General features: G+C 39.2%; 1 protein-coding gene across 1 annotated transcript in view; it reads right to left on the bottom strand.

Annotated features, from left to right (window-relative positions):
• The window catches only part of lrp1ba (low density lipoprotein receptor-related protein 1Ba), a 185,657-nt gene that overhangs the window by 154,481 nt on the left and 8,097 nt on the right, over positions 1-23,079 (bottom strand). The window contains 1 exon segment of the mRNA XM_057325867.1: positions 546-659. Coding sequence (XP_057181850.1) covers positions 546-659 — 114 coding nt within the window.

Here is a 23,079-nt window from a genome sequence, read left to right as displayed (position 1 = left end):
GCCAAAAAGGATATCGCATAACTGCTTTGCAGAAAGTATACAAAAAGGCCTCACGGTAACGTGTCTTCCTTTAAGAACGTTTGAAACGAGTTTATTCCAATGAATATGCGGCTTTTGAATGACGGTTTGTGACCTTGGTAATGATATTTAATGTGAAGTACTTTATGTCTTTCAAAACCCACTCAGAGAAACTTATTGAAGAACACAGCATGCTGAAGCTAAACTACAGTATGTGTATGTATATATATACTGTATGTATGCAAGTATACTGTATGGACTGTATAAAAGTACTGTATATATGCAAAACTATACATTATATATATACTATGGAAAACATATCAATAAAAGGATAAGCAAGTGACCAACAAACAGTATACACAGCATATATATTATACACATATGTATGCATGTCAGCTATATGAGTTTCATATAGGGTATATAATGCATATGTGACGTATATAAGTTTCATATTGCATATCTGATGTATATATAATGCATAAGTGATGGTACATATGGGAGAAATGCGTTTTGTTTGATGGACTTACACAAGTCTGGCGTTTCGTCAGAGCCGTCGGAGCAGTCTAGCTCTCCGTCACAGAGCCAACTCTCAGAAACACAGCTGCGTCCGTCGGCACACAGAAACTCTCCCACGTCACACACTGGAGGAAGGGGTGAAGAGATGGGATGGAGAGAAAAGTCACATGAGCGCTCATGAATGAGATGGCATACGAGGTTCATCATGTTTGTGTCGAGTATGTATGGATGTCTTACTACTAAAAATGTACATTTTGAAAATGGGTTGATAGTAAAATGATTCAGCGTTTAATGTTGTTAGATAGCAACTCAAGACAGGTCCAACATTTATATTATGTATTAAAGCAATACATGCAAATGAGCCTCTATGTAATGTAGGTTTCTTTCATCTTTCAAAGCTTTGTTCTTTTTTTTGAGAATGAGGTCATGTCACGCCACCTGTTCATGTTGGCACCTGCATGATGTGTCCGGTTTCTACCAATAGATTTGCCCCAAAATATTGTAGAAAGTTTACGATTCTATAAGAAGACCTCATTATACTGTTAGCCATATACAAATACTTCAAAATATACAAATACAATGAAAACCCCAATAACTTTGGTTTCATAGAAAAATATGAATATTCAAACAATAAATCGATATAAAATCCCTAAGCTGCACTACGTTTGTTTAGAATACGAGTGCAGCCTTATTTGCTGTACATTGGCTATAGATCAAACACAAGCACATTCGTATGGCCAAATATTGAGCATTGTATAAAATCCCAAAGGTTCAAGTGCTTTCTCCCTTTCCTCCAAAAGTGCATCAGAGCTTTACGGATAACAAAACATCACGCATGAATTGCACGCAATACATTGTGAGACAGCGTTCAGCCTAAACCCAAACAGTATTAGCTATCATCCAAATTGCTTCGCATCTTTATGCTCCCTGTAAACAATCCCGTCGCCCCAGCAGGGACGGACGTAACAAAGTAAGGAGATGAAGGTGGAGATGGATTTCGTACATCAGACGGCATCTTTCTCGCATTAAAAGCGGTTCAAAAAACACAAAAGGAGCTCGAGGGACACGCCAGGAAGTCTTTCAGGATGGGACGAGGCGCATTTCCATAACAGTACGATGTGAAACCGGGAGACTCAAAGAGACCAGTTTCTGGTCTCCTGTAGAGTAGATGGGCCGGGCGAGTTTTTAAGCGTAAAAGCAGCAGGCTTTGTGATTACGGCGGCTCCCGACTCGAAATCCAAATTGCACTCGTCGAGATGACAAGAGTGGTAACAATGAAGACATGAAGTTCAAAGGGAGATGTGTGTTGAGCGATCGCAACGTGAAAATGTGTATTGGACGTGTGTTTGGTGATGACTGGTTTCATCTCTTAATGGCAATAGATTTGTCATGTAGTTTTTATCTAATATACACAGAAATATAAAATTGAACAAAATGCACCCAAGTTTGACTCCCAGTTGCGCCAACATGCACCCATTGACTCTGAATCTCAAAGAACTCAAAGAATTGAAGATTTTGGCATCATGTATTAGTGTACACAGTTCATGTTGTTTTTGTTCAGGTATTTACTCACTCTTATTCTGTTCCAAACTCGTATTTCTTTAAAAGAACAACTATTTAAATTTATGGCTGCCTACAAAACCAGTGTATGACTTCAGAATACCTGGTTTGGATGACTTTTATGATCCTTTTAGTGTTTACTTGTAATCTTAGAACTTAAATCCCCCAATCCTCATTCACTTTATGATTTGAATAGCAGCCATTGTATTCTTACAGAAATTGTGTGTTTCACAGAGAAGATAAAGTTATATGGTTTTGGAACAATATGAGGGTGAGTAAATAATGACAGAATTTTCATTTTGGGGTGAACTGTACCTTTAACAAATTGGCCTGAACAAAACAAAATTTAGTTTTTATATATTCAATCAATGCTGAATGATTTAGATATCAATCTTCACCAAGCCTGATTTTACACACGGGTAAACTGCCAAGAAGAGCTGCCTGACCAAACATTAGGGAGGTGTGTAAATGACCACAATAAAAAATGCTAAATAACCAATCACAATTAACGTTTTATGTGACAAATAGAGGCAAATCTAAAATCAATGACGCCGCAAACCAGCATAAAATGCATAATGACACATGAATAAATAAATAATAAAATAAAATAAATAAAAAATAAAATAAATAAAATACTTATAACGGGGTAAATAAATGTAGTCGGAGGACTCCAAACACAGCAAATAAATACAAGAATACCAAAGACTACATGAAAGCATAAAAAGTACACTAAAAAGCCACATAAAGAGTCCGGCCCGTAGTCTCTACTTCACAATGCTGGCCATGTTTTTGAGCGAGCATTTATCCTCAAGCAAAAGAGAAGAAAATCGATGCAAACATATTAAAATGGCTTTCATTATGTGTCCCGTCTCTCTATTCTAAGCAATGGTTTCCATTATTCCCTCTGCAATGCCATGGATTATCAAGATTTTATCGTCCAAAACACAAACCAGGCCCTCTTAACTTAAACATAAGCCGGCACAGAGAAACACACACATCTTCCTTACTAAGAAAGCATGAATTATTCATAGGCTTATCTTAAAATTCAGTGTGGCTTTCTCACACATTATGCCTAATGTGGTTGTGTTCACAGTTCCTCACCGCTCTGTGGCTGCTTGTTTTGTACCTGGGAAAATCCTGCATGCTGAACGCATCCCTGACAGCTGCTTTGCAAATATATTTTATGTCTGCAAGAGGATATGAAACCTGCTTCAAGTGATGACCGTCTACACGTGAGCGACGCTTTGGCAGGTGTTACAGAGCGTTCGACTCAAAACCAATCGCACGGCATTAGGTTTGGCCATAAATCAAAAGCAATTTTGCAGATTAAAATTTTTCTACATTCAACAAAGCAATTACATCAAAGTAAATGTGCTTTAAAGCTAAACGCTGCATTTATGCTCCATTTGCGTCATTGGCGTGATGACTGGTTGAGCAACCGAAAGTCCGCCCAAAACGTCACCCTTTCGGTCTGCTCAAACAAACAAGCAACGTTTCCATAACGTTTGTTTACACTTTTCAACCTAAATAGCTCACCAACAGTTGTCTCAGCATGTTAAGCCGGAACAGCCGAAGGTACTTTGACATCGAATAAATTACACACTTCAGCTATAAATCCTCTCGAAACAACTTAAGTAAGGTTCAAACGCACCTGTCACTTCCTCGACAAGCTAAGCGCCGCAATCATTCACATGTAAATCCCCTGTATGGCTTTCTATAGCCATCTATACGACGCGTGTAAGGCCGTGTCTTATGTTCGAGGACAGTGTATCAATTACATGCGGTCATGAGGGGCACTAGATCAAACGGAGAACGTCCGCTCGATACCGCCCGATTGATTTCAGCATTTATTCTTCCTCATTTAGTCCCAAACCTGTATATGACTCGAGATATATGATATTTCGAGAAATGTCTCTGTGGTTTTAGTTCATACAATGGAAGTCAATGGGGAGCAATGTTGTTCAGTTACCAGCGTTCTTCAAAATATCTTCCTATGTGTTCTGGAGAAGAAGGAAAGTCAGACAGGTTTGAAATCACATGAGGATGAATAAATGATGACAGAATTTGGTCAATCTGTCCCTTGTACTCCCGTTGTACGAAATCGCCGCCCCCCGTTAGCTTATCAATGATAAACTGCTAAAGCCATCGTGCCGAAGAGATATTTGTGATTTCTCTCGCGCGTTATTAATCAATCCCAACGTACACAGCTCGTTCAATTAAACAGCACACTGCGGGCCCATATTGATCATTTTATTTCTGAAATAAGTGGAAGGGACGTAGGCTCTCTGCCAACTCTTAATTATGAAATATCACTCGCGGTTGCTATAGAGATGTGACACGGTAATGAGGAATGAGTCTTGAGACTCAAAATTATGCCAGAAAAAATCTAATTATTTAAACAGACTTCAAAAGCAGAGAGGCCCAAATGGAGGGAAGCGATGCAGCTCCATATTGGAAATCAAAGCAGGTTGTGACTTTAATAACGCAACGTGAAGTTTTAATGCACAATAACAAAAACTGAGAAAAATGCAATCTTTATTTATGAAAATATTTGTTATTTTACCATTCAAGATGAACATTTCAAAACATGAACCATCAGGTTTGCACAAATAAATTGATTCTAAATAATAATATAATTATTAAAATTAATAATATTAAAAACATAATTAATAATAATAATTAAAAAATCTAAATAAATGAGAATGAATTCTCAATGTCTTTTTAAGTAATGTAAAATTATAAAATTTGATTAATCCAGAAACTTCTTTTATAAATGTACTTTACACATCTCATGCAATCTGAAAGTTGTTTTCTTGTATGTTTTGTAGAACTTGTGCAAAAGGTGCAAAAATGTGATTTACATAAACTAAATCCCCCCTTCAAAAGTTGTTTGGAATGACGTGTCATTTTCACTTCAACGCGATCGATCAAGCTCGCCGTGCGTGCCTGAAGCTCATTCTCAGCTTTACAAACAAGCCCTTGCAATAACCCGCAACAGCTTTTAGCACAAAAATGATGTTTTGGTCAATTTTCCAAGATGCGTTGGATTTAAGATTAACGTCAAGAAAATTTGCCGTCTTCGCTAGACGAGTCCTTGGATGCCCTTTTATCGTAACAATCTGCATTCTGGATCTGTGAAACGACTAGATCCCGCTTCACCAGCTGTCTTCATTCTACAAGCCGGCATAATCCAAAACGAACCCAGCGCTCAACTCGTACGGCAGATGTCACCACAAAAACCTGGTGAAGGCTCCAAAAGAGCCATCTTTCACAGGATATTCCATCTGACTGTTCTGCAACCATTGCAAAGAAAATGCATTTATTCATCAGATATCCAAAATGCTTTTATGTTTGCATAAACTCAGTTGACGTCTTTCACTGCCTTCTCTGAAAAAAGCACTTCCTGTGACTTCCTGTTCGCTTTAACAAGCATTTGGCTAGTGTTCGTGAACTCTGATTGGTTGGTGCTTAGTAAAGGCGAGAGACTCTCGTTTTATCTTCCAAATGATTCAGAATCGCTGTGATTCATAAGGGGAGATGGATTAGCATAACAGAGCGGTATCTCACTCTCACTGGGACGCATTGAGCAGAATGATTCAGCCAAAATAGAAAACCATTATTTGATTTCAGATTCAATGAGGATTTATGAATACTTTAAAAGAATAACAGAGAAGATCCTGTACTACTTACATGAATGATGCCTCAATTTGTTGCCGTGTAGAGAACCGGTGTGCTATTACTTTTCTAAGCGATCGGATATCATAGAGGCATGTGGGTGGGACATAGCAACCACCCAGAGCACCCTAGCAACCGCAGAGACCGTTAAGAGAAATAATAGAGAAAGTGTAGTATTGCAGTTTTGGAAGAATTGACTGTTATGTATTACAGCAACAGTTTTAATGCAAATATCATGACCATGGTTACTATAAGACCATGGTAAATTTGTGGTTGCTATGGTTTTACTACAAATAAGACAAAAAACAATGGCCTCAAGAACGGACTTGTGTTCTCGTGCAGACCGCTCTTGCGAGGTAGTCTCGGAGGAATGTACTTGGACGTGCCGCAGTAACTTATAGGACTTTAAGTGAGTTCCATATGTGTGCAAGGCTGCATTCGATGCATCCTTGATATTGAGAAAACATCGGGGTACTTTCATGCATTCTCTGTTCTTGAGTATTGTAACCGGACTTTGACGGTTATTGATGATGTAGAGCGAGAACACAAGACCGCTGAAGAACGCATATTGAGAAATGGCCAATAGTTCCTAGTTAATGGTAACCATGGTTAAGTTTCATAAACATCCTAGAAACACTCAGAACCAACTGCATAGCAACACCTTAGCAACAGCACACAAACCGTAGCATTGTGGAGTCAAGTTTTGCACAGCAAGATATACTAACTAAAAGTCTAGTTTACTACTATATACAGTAGTGAGCGTTCTATGGTTTCTTTCACAACAAACTCACATGTGATCACCCTAAAAATACTGGGTTATTTTCAACCCAGCATTGGGCCAACAAGGAACAAACTCAAACCTTCTGTTATGATTTAACATACAGTATACAGGGATGTTTCAACCCAAAATGCTGGGTTGTTTTAACCCATTGTTGGTCAAATATAAACACTTTTAGGGTTCATTTAACCCAGCGGCGGGGGTTTATCCCTTTTGACCCAAAACTGGGTTGAAAAAACCCCAACATTTTGAGTGATGAGTCTTAACACACAGACCTTAAAGCAACACTATGTAGTCTTAACACAGACCTCAAAGCAACACTATGTAGTTTTCCGGCCTTAAAGGACCCATTGTATGAAAGTCAAAATTTTTCTGTTTTTAAGTGCTATAATCAGGTCCCGGTGCATCTAGCAACCCAGAAAATGTGAAAAACAAGATCCCAGTAACTTTTGGTAAGCCTTTCTCTGCAAGCATGTGAGAAATCGAGCATGTATGGTATATATAGGAGGATAACGTTAGCATATGATAGCGAAGGTAGCCAAGTCAGTCACGGGCTAAATAGAACATTCAAAGCCAGTGTTAAACTTACTCTATATTTATATGTTATTTGGCAAATTGGCACTTGGAGTTTAGCTGTATGTATGTTAATACATTATGTGCGTTAATATGTTTAGCTGCGGCAAGCTGTTTGTTTTGCTAATGAACAGGGGCGAACACTCCAATCATTCGTCCTTAGGCTGAAAAGTCTGTCACAGCATACTAGTTATGCTCTCACGTTGTGTGTGTAACGTTATAACTTGTCAACGAAAAGCGCTAAAATCCACGTAATTCCGCTGAGATCTGCAGGTGTGCATTCCGTGGATTTTATGCAAGCATACACGCACAACGTTTAAAACTAAACTAACCGCAGAGGAGTTCAGGAAACATAATATAGCTAAACCATTGCCATGGCAGTACTACATGTGTGTTGTGTTGACTCGCCGGACGGAAGAGGGGTGTGGTGCGCTGTAACTCATTATCATTTATAGAGACATGCACCAAAACGTTACATTACACAGCCATTGAGTGTTTTTAAGCTAAATATGTTCCAGACATTTCATGAAGACCCTAATAAATCATACCAACTTGTATCATACCAACAGTCCTTATATAATAATAATTGTAACAGTGGTACAGCTTTCCTGTAGCTCAGTGGTAAGAGTATTGCGTTAACAACGCAAGGTTGTGGGTTCGATCCCAGGGATTGCACATGCCTATGTATAAATGTATAGGATAAAGCAATGTAAGTCGCTTTAGATAAAAGCGTCTGCCAAATGCATAAATGTAAATGTAGGAATAACTCTTAACTGGACGAATTCTACTGCCGCTACTACCTGAGCAGCCTCATAGCGGCTACAACCACACTCCGTAAGTTCTGTGTTTGGGTCGGTACACACAGCCCCCGCCCATCCCCAAGTTCTGTAGTGCTGCTTTAAATTGATATTTCCCAAAATATAAAACTAGAAAGTTCTCGTTTTGCTGCACTGTTACACTGAAGAAGTCTTTTGAAGTGTAAACTCAAAGCTAAACCGACCATTAAAGACACAGCTCATACGAAAATAAAAAAGTATTTTCAAATGAAATATTCCTTTAGATGCGCTACTTCAAAATCTAAAGACTGTGTGAAAAATTTACTTTGTCATACTAGACGACCATTTGTATTGTGCATGCTGGAGTAGAAGTTACAAATAAAGGAAGATAAGGAAAGCGAAATAGAGAGAGATGTCCATCATGTGCATTTGTATTGTACATGCTAGAGTAGAGAGAGAGAGAGAGAGAGAGAGATAAAGAGAGAGAGAGAGAGAGAGAGAGAGAGAGAGAGAGAGAGAGAGAGAGAGAGAGAGAGAGAGAGAGATAAGAGTTGCAATTATGTTGCTCTCTCAGTTGTGTAATAGAACACGTTTCTCATCTATCAATACATGATCATGTTAATAGTTGTTTGGGGGGATAGGGGGGATTGGCCAAATCCCATTTTTCTTCAAATCTTATGATGTGGACATGCTTTTGTAAGGTTAAGGAGATAAAAATTACATTAAGATAACATGAGACAATGTACATGGTAGGAAATTGATTATTAAACATATTAATAAATGATGCTTATGTGAAAATGTAAAAGGTTTAAGTGAGGTATAAACAATAGAATTCAATGGAAAGTCTTCACAAAGATACAAAAACACAGTGTGTGTGTGTGCTAGTGTGGTCTACCCAAAGTCCCTTGGGGGCTTTCTAACCCACCGCGTTTCTCCTTGTGTTTGCTCCTCAGTGAGTTACAAAGAGACACACTTTAAAAAAACGTCGGCACGTATCCGTAAATAGCCACTTTAGCTGTCGCGTTTCAACCGGATGATTCGACCGAATGGATCAGTTAGGGAAGAAGGTTTTGGCATCTGAGCGGATACATCAGCAGTCCGGAGTAAAACCTGTGGTGTCAGACAAAGATTTCTGCTCTAATCGTCTCTTTAAACCTGTAAAACGTGTCAACAGCCAGCTTGTCTGCTCTTTGAGAATGACCCTGGATCTCGCATTACTCATCCAACCTGACTCCCCATAAATGAGGTCTACTTCCTGTCAGCGGTCGTTCCTCACAGCTCCTTTTCTCGTTTATGGGCATTTTGCTGTCAGAATCGGGACGGCGTCCACATTTGGACGGAGATAAAAGACCACGGAAGGGCACGCAGAGTCGCGGTCTGTAGAAGGACGAAAGACATGAGGACTGGACTAAGCTGAGGGGAGATAAAGCAAAGCTGGTCCAAACTGCGCAGCGGGGGGGGGGGGGGGGGATTTGGGGGCTGGCGTGGGGCTTCTGAAGCCAAAACGTACCAAAGACATTCGGTTCAAAAGATGCTGAGAGACGGGGCTGAAAGAGGAGAAATGTCAAAAATGAGAAGATTGAAGTTTAAAAAAAAATGAATCTACAAAGTGCTGCTTCTATTGAAAATGAAATATCATATGTATATTTGATTTTTAAAATGGTTTTACTATAGTAAAAATGTAGCAAGCATGTTTTTGGTGGATTGATTACCATTTGTATTACCATCTGGGGTTTTTTCAAAGTGTACTATCTTTTATGGTTAAACCGTGGTTTTGAATATAAAACTTTTTTCAGATCGATGTGGCAATAACCAAAGAACAGTACCAAAAGAATTCAAACCTCAAGTACAAAATAAATCGTAAACATTTATAAAAAGACATGTACACATTTATTTGGACATGTACTATGGGGATATCATGATAGTCTCTGAAATACCTTGGAGTGCGTTTTAGTAATATTTTTGTTTTAGATTAGTTTTTTAGTTTGCTTGAACATGCACTATGGTAATAGCATGGTAAACTAGATTACCACGATAAAAAATCATTGTGAATCAATTGTAAACAAAAAATATGAACAGGTAATTGTTTAGTATACATAAAAGTACTTTACCATGGTGTTACAATCTAATACCATCAGTGTGGTACTGCCACACTACTTCCATTACGTAAATTAACCATGGTTCCCCTACAGTCGGTCTCTCGACGTTGTGTTGAGACAGACTGGGGTTTGATCTTGACAACCTATCATCTCTGAGAGGAATTTTAAAACGCCAATGGGCTTGGCGAATGGCACACGCACGCCAGTCCCCGCCCCGTGCATACGGGTATAAAGGGAAGATGGCGGCGGCCATTCACTCATCTTTTGGGCTGAGGAATCTGAGAGACACTCCCGGTCGCTGCAGCGGGTCAGCAAAGCGTTGTGGCATGAAGACACAACGTCTCGTTTCCTCGGGGACACACGAGTGTCGAAGAAAGCTTACAAGCTTTGGAAGGAAGTCTAGGCCGACCCCTCCAGGTGGCAGCTGTCTGCGGGAACAGGTGCACCGCGACTGCATGCACCACCTGGGGGATGTCGACATAGCCTTTGGCCGCCCCACCGTCCAGGGAAGTAACAGCACCTGAGCCAGCTAGCTGGGAGAACGGCGCATTCCAGGACTTAGTGAGCTCCTCATGCACTTCCGGGAAAAATGGCACCAGGGCGGAGCGTGGTCAAAAGCCACGCTCCGTCCCCAGAAACCAAGAGTCCAGCCGCGAGCGTTTCGCGGCCACCCGGGCAAGCATGGCCGACATCTCAGTATCGACCTCATCTTGAGCTCGACTGCCTGGGGGCGGGAGCTCCGAGAGGTCTTCCGCATCTGATGCCAGGAGGTAGCTGTCCGATGCTATGACAGAGAGTTCGTCTTCATCCCTCTGTTGAGTCTGCCCGATATGGGACAGTCCACCGCCGCCCATCGGGGACGAACCAGGTGAGCGTGCTGGGGTATGGGTGGTCCGCAAAGCCGAAGCTGACGGAGCGACATCCATAGGTACACCCTCGCCGAAGCGGCAGTCGAACTCGCCTGGGAAGCAGACGGGGTGGCGGCCGCAACACCTTAACACCTGTTCTCACACACAGAACATGCCGGATCGACAAATCCTGCCTCAGCATGCTTGAGCCCCAAGCATGTGATGCAGGTGTCGTGCCCGTCTGACTCAGGGATGAGTCTGTCACACCCAAGGACAGTTTAGGTCTGTATCTCGTTGCCGAAACGCCCAGGAAAAGTCCGCTGTTGAAAGGGAGACGTCCGCTGCTCTGCGTCGTAAGTTCAGCAGTCTGGAAGAGTCTAGAGTCTCGAAGAGATAATCGCTTGACATGTGTGTCATGTAGGTTCCGAAGAACAAAGGAAGATGATTTTAAAATTCCTCTCGGAGATGATAGGTTCTCAAGATCAAACCCCAGTCTGTCTCTCAACACTACGTCTCGTTCCCTCCATAAGGGAACCGAGGTTACAGTCGTAACCGAGACGTTTTACTACAGTAACCATAATTTACTGTAACTATGGTATTTGTAGTAAAACAACAGTAACCACAAATTTACCATTGTCGTAGTACTACTAAAGTGACCATAGTTTAACCATGATATTTGTAGGAAATAAAAAAATATTATTTTATTATCTATTTATATTTTATTTATAACATTATCTATAACTACAACGATATATATATTTTTTTTATTTATTTAAATGTAGTTATACATAAAGCATGGGTACTACACTTTAACTTCATTTTCTAAAAGTTTCTCTGTATCTCTATAAAAACCACAACACATTTATGAACACGACAAAACTTCTACTTTTTCCCTCTTTCCCCTGTTTTGCATTTTTAACATGACTCTCCCCTGGAGCAGATGGCTGTCTGCTACCAGAAAACAAGTGTTCGAGCTCCATTCACCATCGTTGACATTATTAGGACCCATTTGATTGCCTGCCCGCCAAAGTCCGAGCCAACCCTGTCAGAACGGACAGCCCTCATCTCCATCCGCGCTGTCACGCGAAAGCCAAGCCGCACAAAGCTCGCAGGTGGCCGCAAACATTGATTTGGGCAGATTGGCTGCGGATCCTGCGAAACGGCTTTGTGTGATTCTGATGTCGAGCAGAGGGCGCTGTGTGTTTGCGTTTTTTAACAACAAACCGAATGGGGAAAAATCTCAGTTTTCTCAACCTTGCAGAGAAACACAGAGGGGAAGTGATTTTGGGAAACTGTGATGCGTGCCCGTATTTTGTTCGAGCAGAATGGTTCGCCGTAATAAAGTGGCAGATGGGTGATGCAACCGTGCGCGCTCATTGACGCTGTGTAGATGTTTTTTGACTCTAGTTTAGCGTTTATGGTGTTTCTGTAGGAAATGAGGAGGCCTCCATCATGCGCAATGACCCAAAAACCGCTCGCTTTTTGCTCGCTGCATCTGGTGAAAATGATCGGCGCAGTCGTATGTTAATGTTCCCCGTGGCGTCAGGTTTACACACGCACTCAAATCATGATTAAATCTCAGAACCGTGACGGAGTTACAGCTCTAAATGGGCTGCGAATGAAATTGGTGCAAAAATAGACGTGCGTACTACTCATGTATCCGCAAAAAGAAATGTTTGGGAAACACAGTCGGGAATGTTTTCTGTCAGTTTAATAGGTAATTTGCTAAGTACATACTACGTACAGTAGTATAACTAAATAAAATGTGGTTAGGATGGTTTAGTACAAATAAAAGAAAAAAAACATGGTTACTTTAGTGAACAATTGTTATTTGGCATACGCGATTGGATATTAATAGTTAAACATGTGGTTTATGTTAGCAAGGCATTATAAAAACTGTTTCCCCAAAAATAAAAATTCTGTCACCATTTATTCACCCTCATGTCATTCAAAACTTGTATGTGACTCTTTCTTTTGTTCAAGATATTTTGAGAAATGTCTCAGTGGTTTTGTGTCCAAACAATGGAAGTCAATACGTGCCAATGTTGTTTGATTACTGACATTCTTCAAAATATCTCCTTTTGTGTTCTGAAAGGAATAGTGGGAGCAAGTTATTTTAAAAAATCATTCTGTGTGAACTAGCACTCACTTTAAACATTAATGGTATATTGATGATTCATGAAAATCTTAAGATAATATTTAGGCTAATATTTAGTGTTCAATATTTTATTAAATCATAATTTTCCAACGCAGAAAACCCAGGAATTCATACAAAATGCATGATTCACAAACTGAACAAATATTGGCGAAATTCACAGAACTTCTTCAAAATCCTTAGAAACATTTACTCAACATCCCATTAACAGCTCTTTTTAACATCACTCTCAAGAAACGTTTCAAACATCGCCACTTTCCCATTCCGTCTGCATCATGATATCAATCCCAGACATATTATACGGATAAAAAGCTTATTTAATAATATACACAGCAAAGAAGCAAACCTCATCCAACTCCCTTGAGAAAACACAGTCCCTTTTTACTACCTGCCAGACATAATTTCCGCTATCATAATATCTCCAGCGCAAGCCTTTTCAAACATCACCCGACTGCCCTCACTTATCTGCCCACAGGTTCAGCAGGTCAGTGAGGAGATGGCCCTGCCGGGCGGCACTTAGCTCGCTAATGTACACGTTAAGGGCCGTGCGGACGGAGCGAGAGACGTTGCATAAGACCCATAACGGCACTCTCGAGTGTTTCTGGGAATACACAAATCCATTATCTCTCTGCACTTTTATTACAACTAATTAAAATGTAAGGACAATGGAGTCGTTTCGTCTTGCCGGGACCGGCGGCGACGGACGAAATGTTCTATTCAATGTTCTATTCTGCGCTAACACTGTATAGCAAACATCGAAAGACCTCCTTCACCTATTGAATTCATATTCAGCATGCGTTGCTACGGTGTAAGAAATATGACTGTAGGTTAGCATTAAAGTGCCGCCGGGCCAAAAGGACAGTGTGAGCTCACGCAGTAATGTACGGCGACCCGATGCGCTCCGAGTAAGTCGAATCACGGTTGTTAAGTGTGTCTAAAAGCTGCCCGGTAACTTAATGACGCACAGTAATGCAGGTACGAGCCTACAGTAATACGTGCGGTGAATATCTATGAGAACCACAGTCAGCAAGATCCTGCGGTCAGTGGTCAACTGCGGTTCAACACACACCTGCAAACGCAGGCCTCACAGTTGCATAAATAGCCCAACGGCGCATTACTTAAATCTGCTTCACGGCCTACATTGGCTCAGGTGCAACGTCTTCTGTGTCGTACATGTAAAATGTACGTTTTTGCTGCATTGTGCATTTTTTGAGCACGATTCGGGCAACGTAACCTCAATGTGCGTGCTTGTGCCATTTGCAAATACGCAGGTTGTGAACTTCCCTGAAGTTAAAAAGGAACGAGTTTTAAAAAGCAGAAGAGTGAGGTGATTTTTTTGTATCTGTATGTGAGAGCAGTACAGAAGCGTCCTTCATACGGCCGTGTAGCTTTGAACCCCCTCGGTGCAATCACCCCCAGCAACGGCGCATTTCATCAACCCGAAAACCAACAGTTATGGTCACGTGACCCAACCTGCAAATAATCTGTGCTAGAACATCACTCTATTTTTGCCTTACTCTGGTTTATTTAGTAAAACATTAACGCCAAGCAGGGTGGACACAATACTTTCCAAAGCCACCATGGTGGCACATAAAATGTGATTACTAACTTAAAATGCTATTAGACTTGTCGCCATTATTACATAATCACCTGTTCGCAATTATGTGAGATGAAAGAATGAAGAATATATTAAAAAACGCAATACAAAATGCTTTTGGGATTCACAAAATAATGTGTTAAAGGGGAGAATTTAGGCTGTAAGTGTTGTACAATAATATTCCAATATTCAATATAGCAATAAAAATAATGGGAAAATATTACAGTTGCACAATAATAATATTCAGATTGCCTAGGTTCCAAAAACAAGTTTAAATCAAAGTGAAACCAAACCAAAGTTGACTAAAAGGAATAAATATTGAAAAATATTATAATTTTAACAAAAGAATTAATCAGAAATGTTCTTATTAAAAATATTATTTACAGTATGCCATTCAGTGTAACTTTTTTCTAAAGTTTTCAATGTCCTATTTCAGAACTATTTCAAGTTACATGTAAATAAAATCTAAATACAACACAAATACTGGCTACATTCTACAACGTTAAAGAAAACTACTCCAAACGTTTTCCTCTGCATCCCAGTTAACAGCCTTTTTAAAGAGGTCATATACGAATACGTGTTTTTCTGTGTCTTTGGTGTGTTATAAGTTACCCATGCATGTATTAGACACGTAAAATTGCTAAAATTAAAGTGTGGGAACAAAAGAAGAGAACCCAGACCTGCCTGAAACGCATCGTGTAACCACACCCCGGCGAATGTACGTCACTTCGTAACATGATTTGACTTAAGACCGCCCAAATAACATATTATTTATATTTATAACATATTTTTAATAAAACCTTACCAATCCTTTACATCCTGCTCAAGTCGCGCTGGCAAAGTTGATGTATCGGCTTGATCATCTTCATTTTCCGTATCAGATTCGGGCTCGAATTGATATAAGGAAGTACCGATGACATTTTATCACCTGTCAGTACAATTGCTTTGGAACACGATGTTCCAAATATGGTAAGAGGCGTAACATTTCCGTCACACGCTTGCAGTATTCGACCAATCACTACGCACTGGTTAACTGACCAATCATAGCACACCTCGCTTTTCAGAGCCATGAGCTTTGTAAAAAATCAGCACGTTTCAGAGAGGCGGGGCAAAGAGGAGATACAAACATGCACGGTATGTGGAAAATACAGCGTTTTTGAACCTTAAATCGTGCATACACATTGCATTACATCTAAAACAAACAATACTATACGTTTTAGCCGTGTCATTTGACCCCTTTAACATAATTTCCAAGAAATGTTTCAAAACACAGCTACTGCTAAAGGAGCAATAAACATTAAAATACTTATAATACTTGGCCTAAGATTGTAACAAAAAAATGAAGATGTTCATATTTTAAAATATTATTTGTCATAGAAGTGTGTACGTTTTTTTTTCTTAAGCTTCCAATGCCTATTTCAAGTAATATGTAAACAACAAAATTAAATCTAAATAAGTTTTTTTTAATAATCAGGCTTAAACTGTGCTATAAACAAACCACACGATTAAAATGCTATCATTTGCACGCCTATTAATCGCCTTAGAAATTTTCGCAATGGTGACAGCCCTAATTACGACGCGTCTAAGACAAATTTCAGTTTGACAGGGCTGCGAAATGACCCACTTGTGGGAAAATCTGAAACGTGGCAAGCTGACAGTATCGTTCGCTCCCATTTAATTTTGCCGGGATGCAAATGAAGCGTGAGATAAACAGCTCCAGGCAATGTCAATACAGTCACGATAAACTACGAGGAAAAACCTTAGCGTAGACGTCAATGATAACAAAACACAGCCAATGCATCTCACAAACAAGAAGATGACAGATTGGTACCGTAGAGAGGGAATGGATGTGATATCTGTTTTTCAGCACCATGGACAGCATCGGATTTTACTGGCAGTTACAGAAATATATACGTACAGGGAAAGAACAGAATGAAATGGATGGATAAATAAATAAACAATAGCCTAAAGCAGCTACAGTAGATCACGCTTGAACCGTCATACACAGCTCGACTCTTTCTTGCTGACTGCTGGCTTGGAAATGTTTCGCAAATACGCAACTGTTCATCTCAAGCTTTCTTGTTCAGTTAACCCCTCTTTGCAAAAATAAAAAAAATCATTTATTCACACTCATGTCGTTCTAAACCTGCATATGACTTCTTCTTGTATGCAACACAAGAGCAGATAGTTTGAGAAATGTTACGGTGGTTTTGTGTTTATGCAATGGAAGTCAATAGGACCCTGTGTTGTTTGGTTACTAACGTTCTTCTAAATATCTTCTTTTGTGTTCTGCATAAAAAAGAAAGTACATAAAAAAGTCATACAGGTTTGGAATGACATGAGGGTGAAAAAACAACAAGCTATCAAAAACAAATCCAAACGCACAGAAAAGCGAACAGACAGGTATATTAACACCCATCTACACAGGCAGCTAACTGACAAAAAAACATATCTAGATATTAATACAGTCATTATTATTCAAGAAGAACAAGTCCATATGCTAATCAGAGACTCAATATGCATACTCAAACTCTTCACTTTCTAGCAAATTCTGCTGCCTTTGACCTGAGAGACGTTCCGGCGCAGCGTGAATCGCTCATGACTTAACAAGGGAACGTGAAGGTCAAGGAGCAAAAGAAAAATAAGGACAAAGATCCTTTCTGCTTCTGTTTAGCGCTGCCCGAGGGAATGTGTAACAAGTGAACACAAAGCCTATTGCCTAGTATTGTATGGTATGTGAAAGAACATAGTATTATTTAAAGAGACAGCGTCCTAAAATTACAATAATGTCATTACTCTCTTCCCTCACGCTATGTTCCAACCTTGTACGACTTTGAGTCTTATCTGTGCAACACAAAGGAGATTTTTTTAAAGAACGGTTACGTCACTAAAAACGTTCACTTTTAATAAATCGGGACTGAAGAACTTTTTGAAGCTGGAAAACTCCAGTCCCCATTCATTGTAATTGTAAGGAGCGAGAAAATAGTTTAAAGCTAAAAGAAACAAACCACTTTTGTTTTCCATAAAAGAAGAGGTCATGAAGAAACGACACATGGGCAAATAAATATAGATAAATATTTATAGATGAACTGTCTCTTTAAATCGGAATTATAGTCATTAAAGTCATTTTAAATGAAAGCTTTTTTTAAAAGACGTGCAAACACAAAAAAGCCTTCATGCTCATTTAACACAGACAGGTTTGCTTTACAGTGATATAGGAGGTGACAAATTAATTGGGGTCACGCTGATGCACTCGCATGTTATGCGTTTCTAACGCCGCAATTATTTTAAAGGCGTTTTTATGGTTCCATTAAGCGATAACTCGAAACCACTGCATCCTCTCAATAAACCCTCTAAAGAAACGTGCACCGACCCATCGTTTATAAGTTTATAAAAACAAAAAATTACCCATAATTCCCTCCTCAAAGAAAAGCAGGCATAATTAGAAAATACTTCATAGCGCAAATCCAATTATAACTCACGGGGCATTGTGGGAAAACTGGCCAGCAGTTGTTTGCTCCTGCTATAATTCAGTCAATACTAGTCCGATGATAATGCATCATCCTGGGGTCATCCGCGCGGCACATTTATCGTCGATGATAAATCGCCGAAATAAACCAAAATTAATTTCGGCTCTCCTCTAAAGCTCTGCTGATTTCACTGCTATCAGCGAATGCAGCGCACGGCAACAAGCCACTGTCTCGTCACAGGGATGTTGCCGCATACCTCTCCGTCATCGATTTTCTGTTCCTGCCAGAGTAAACAGTAGATCGATTGTCTGTTATGAATGTGCTATTTATCAGATTAAGCCAAAAGGGAGATTCGGGTGATAATATCTATCACTTTTGTCTACCACGGAGACAACAAAATAAATGTATGACTACTTGGACGGTGTGTGTGGTGGCTCACTATCCAAAATATGGGTCACAGGATAAGACAGGAAAGTAAAAACTATGCTTCAATGCAAATAAAATAATGTTACTAACCATGCAATGATACAATAGGCCTACCAACTTTAAGAGACAACAAGGTTTAAGTCAAAAAGTAATGCATCCACATTTTATTGGGTTTGTTAGGTAGAAGATATTTAAAACATGACCTTAAAGGGATAGTTCAAAATTATTTCATCAGTTACTCATCATCGTGTCATTCCAAACCTGTATGACTTTGTTTCCTTTGCAGAACACAAAAGAAGATATTTTGAAGAATGTCGGTAACCAAACAACATTGACCCCCATTGACTTCCATTGTATGGGCACAAAACCACAGAGACATTTCTCAAAATAGCTTTTGTCATATACAGGTTTAGAAGGTTTATATATACAGGTTTTTGGGTAACCTGTCCCTTTAACATTGAAAACCATCAACAAAACTATCAAAGCTACAAATATACAACCTATAGTGCAGTAGATATTGAATGCATTCACTTGCAGTGAGAATTGCCATTTGTGCAATAAACAATCAATAATAAACACATTGATCAATTCTGCATTTTAAATTCACAGTTAGATCTCCACTTTATGTCCGAGTCCTAAAACAAATCAATTACGAATTAAGACAGTGGTCACCTATAGAGGTATAAGGATGATAATGAGCAGGTCAAATGTCTGATCCCCGGTTAGGACTAGAAACAGAGGGTAACAAATAGAAACCCATCTCAGTTGTACTCCAGAGCGGGGCACTTAACCTCGTGTTACTCCAAAGAGCTTTCCCTGCAATTACTGTAGCAATAAAAAGCATCTGCTAAATGGCAAGTTGCCCGCGTGTGTTTTTGTGCATTACGGGCTACGTTTTATACTCATTTGGTATAATGTAATATTGCTCCAGGTGAAATAAACAACAGTTTAACTGTGTCAGACTGTGTCAGTCTTCTCGAACACTCTATTTATGACATACTTAATGTTTTGTATTGCGGTCTCGACTTTTAGACTACTCTGTAGATCAGATATTTACAACAAATCCACAGTAACTATTTAAGGAGATATGAACTGCAGTGTTTCCCATTCATTAAAGGGGTCATATGGCGCGAATACGTGTTATTTGTGTCTTTGGTGTGTTATAAGTTGCCCATGCATTTCTTAGACACGTAAAATTGCAAAAATTCATTGTAGAGTTGCGAGCACTCAGCGTCTCTCTTTCATGTTGCGTGCACCGCCTCTCACATGACAGTGAACGAATTAAAAGGTGGTGGTATTTTCAATATGCGTTGATCCGTGTATTTGCCTTTCCGCGTAGACGTCAACAGTCACAGATGTTATTGACAGAGAAGACGGCTGATCGAGTTTATCATGACTTAACGAAAGGTTAGAAGAGTTTCCCACACACACTCTTTCTCTATGTGCGAGCTCTCGCCCTGCGTTCTGTAGTTGTAACCCTGTGTAACAGCAACAGTGTGTTCTCTCATATTTCTGAATTTGCTCTGCACTATACGCGATCTACAATAAAACTATCACTCGCATTTAAAATAAAAAGCGCTCATAACACAACAACACATTGATGAGAAGAGTAACGGTGTTCTGTCGCATTGTGCTACCCTGTCGAATTTTCCATACAAAAACAGGACTGACCCCTCCCCCAACCCAATCACAACAACAGGGTAGCAAAATTCGATGGGTAGCATAAATCGACAGAACAGGTGTTCGGCAGTAAAGGCTGTGCGCTGCATGAGACAAACAAGTAGGTTAATACAGCCAAAATCACCTCAAATACCCCCTCTTCAATGTAAATGTATGGTGATATTGTTATTGTTGCGTTATAATTGTGAGTTTGATAAATGTGATTTATATTCAAACTGGTTATAACGGTCAATTTGGTTTTACAATTAAACGAATCTTGTTTAACCCATAATCCAGACACTGAAACTTATTGTATTCTCAGGTCTTTCACCTGTTCTTGTTTCCCCAATAACAAGTTCAGAGAAAAAGTCTAATGCGCAGAAAACACAGTAATAAATCACTGTCATCATTTTGCACATCAGTGACTAGAAGTTCAAAGGCACTGGAAAGGTAATCATTGAGCTAAATGGTTTTTGAAGGCATCTGAATGAGCATCACAATACCCAAGAATCCATAGAAGAGAGAACAGGACAATTCGGTTAGCTGCTTGGATCAACGATAAAGGTGAATGTGAAACCTGCAAACCATAACTTTAGCCTCTCTATCGCCATCTCAGTTTGAAACATAAAATTACAGGTTAACTACAATTTAAAAAAACATTTCACCTATTTCCGCTGCCTTAAATATCTAAGTTAAATCAAATTTGATTTATGAGTCAATTGAACTTAATTATATTGAACTGACTAGTTGTATTTTACAACTCTTACTACTTTAAAATGTAATAAAGCTGTTTAACTTAAGTTTTTAAGTATTTTTTTACAGTGTAATATACCAGCCTGATCTCACAGGATTTCGTAACTATTTTACGAGGTAGCCAATTCGTACGATGTGAATTGTACAAAAACGTACGATTATTAGAGAAAAGCAATACCCCTCCCCTAACCCCACCCCTACATCTAATGTCAATGGCACGAAAGCAAATAATACTAAATCGTACAAATTCAAACTGAAATTCTCAGTAAAAAGGTACTTGCTAAAATAAAAATCATTATTACAAGCTCATCGTCTTGAATTGGTTTAAAAGGCACACATTTTTAACCAAACAAAGTAACGGATTGTGGCTTTAATTACTTTCTTACATCCAAGCGGTTGTTTTTCAACTCATTTGAAACAACTGCAACTACATTTGTAGATGCTATTTATGCAGAAATTACACATTTGACATAATTAATGGTTCGAAAAAATATTTCCTGTTTTTCTTTGCTTCTCGAGTCCTGCAAGACGTTCCCGTCCCAAGCACTGTTTTGTCATTTAGCACAAGTGACTGCTGCGGGTGCCGTTGGCAATCTATAACAGAGTCTATTATGTGTTCATAGGATTTATAGGCCCTTGGTTTATAGTCAATAGACTTGTGTCTTTATTAGTTGGGCTGAGTTGTTGTTTTGGCCTCTGCCGTGTTGATAGACTTACAGCGGGAGCGCGCCGTGCCTCATTCGTGGGATTGTCAGGTCATTATAACCTACTGGATATCTGCTCGTCGCATGAAAACATTTGGAGTCATTTAAATGCACATCGCCGTTGTCTTTATCTCCTTAATTTGCATCGTACCAGTTTTGTTCCTTGCTGAATATTGAATCCGTGCGTTCGGATTTGTCAATAAATGATGCCCAAATAAAGGTTGAGATCTGCGCTGTGATCTCATACGCCGTGCTGATGTGGAGTCAATAAATCAATGTTCATTTTGTGATCTTTCTCATCCAACCACCCAGCAAGCGTCTCTCCCTGAACATCTTTTGATCCTCGCTTCGCCTTCATATAACTCTGAGATCCAGTAACAACCAACTTTGAGGTGAACTCCACAACGTGTTACGATGTTCAACATAACCTGATATTTTTAATAAATATACTTAATAAAAGTAAACCAAATAAATGCATCATAAAGAACAAATCTTTATACAGTAAATACCTAAATAATTAGGGTCTTGTTAAACTTATTCTTAACCTCATTTTAATGTCAAGCGGTCATGTGTGAATTAGTCCTTGAGCTGGTGTTTGAATTGGTGTTTTTCACCTCATTTTGGCACACTGAAAGTGGCAACTCTACATGTCACACAGTTTGCTTAGTTGCATCTGAAAAGTGGAAGAAAGAATTTCGGGTAATTCAAATAGACCCACAATTATAGGCTAAATAAAAGGCCTCAAGCTGGAGGTTCAATCTGGGCTGTTTTTATTTTCAACTTTTTGAGTGGTAGATCTTGCCTTTCAACAATTCTGACATCGGGGATCTTAGGCTCAAAAAGGTTGGTGACCATTGGTCTAGAGCCCTGAACATGCATTCATATTTTTATTTGGCTACTAGCAATTTGCTTTAACTTATAAAATAAGTTCAAATTATAACTTACAACTTTGAACTGACTGTGTTGCACATTTGATATCTCTTAAAAACTGAAGTCAGCAAAAAAATGTACAGTGCAACTTTAGGCCGACATACAGTAAGTGCAAATAAGATTTAATAGAACTCATATTTTGTTTTAACTATTACGTACTCAGAATCAGAATCAGAATCAGAAGAGCTTTATTGCCAAGTGTGCTTGCACACACAAGGAATTTTCTTTGGTGTTGGAAGCTTCTAGTACAGACATTCAACACAATGACAATGCAATATAATACGATTTACAGTCTAAAAGATTCTAAATTGTGCATATATAAAATAAAGACTATTTTACAGAAAATGGGGGATAATAACATATAAGAGACATTGTACAGGGTAGTATATAGTAGAATAAACATATTGTATGTACACTTGTGCAAATGGATAATTTAGTAAGTAGAGGTAGTGTTATATACATGTATACATAAGATGTAGATATAATAAGGCACTATAGTGCACACTATAGGAGTAGTGGAAGTGGAATATTGCTCTTAAGGA

The sequence above is a fragment of the Triplophysa rosa genome, linkage group LG25, assembly GCF_024868665.1.
Source record: "Triplophysa rosa linkage group LG25, Trosa_1v2, whole genome shotgun sequence".
Lineage (NCBI taxonomy): Eukaryota > Metazoa > Chordata > Actinopteri > Cypriniformes > Nemacheilidae > Triplophysa > Triplophysa rosa.
Note: the sequence above shows the minus strand (reverse complement) of the source record. Positions and strands in the feature narration are given on the sequence as shown.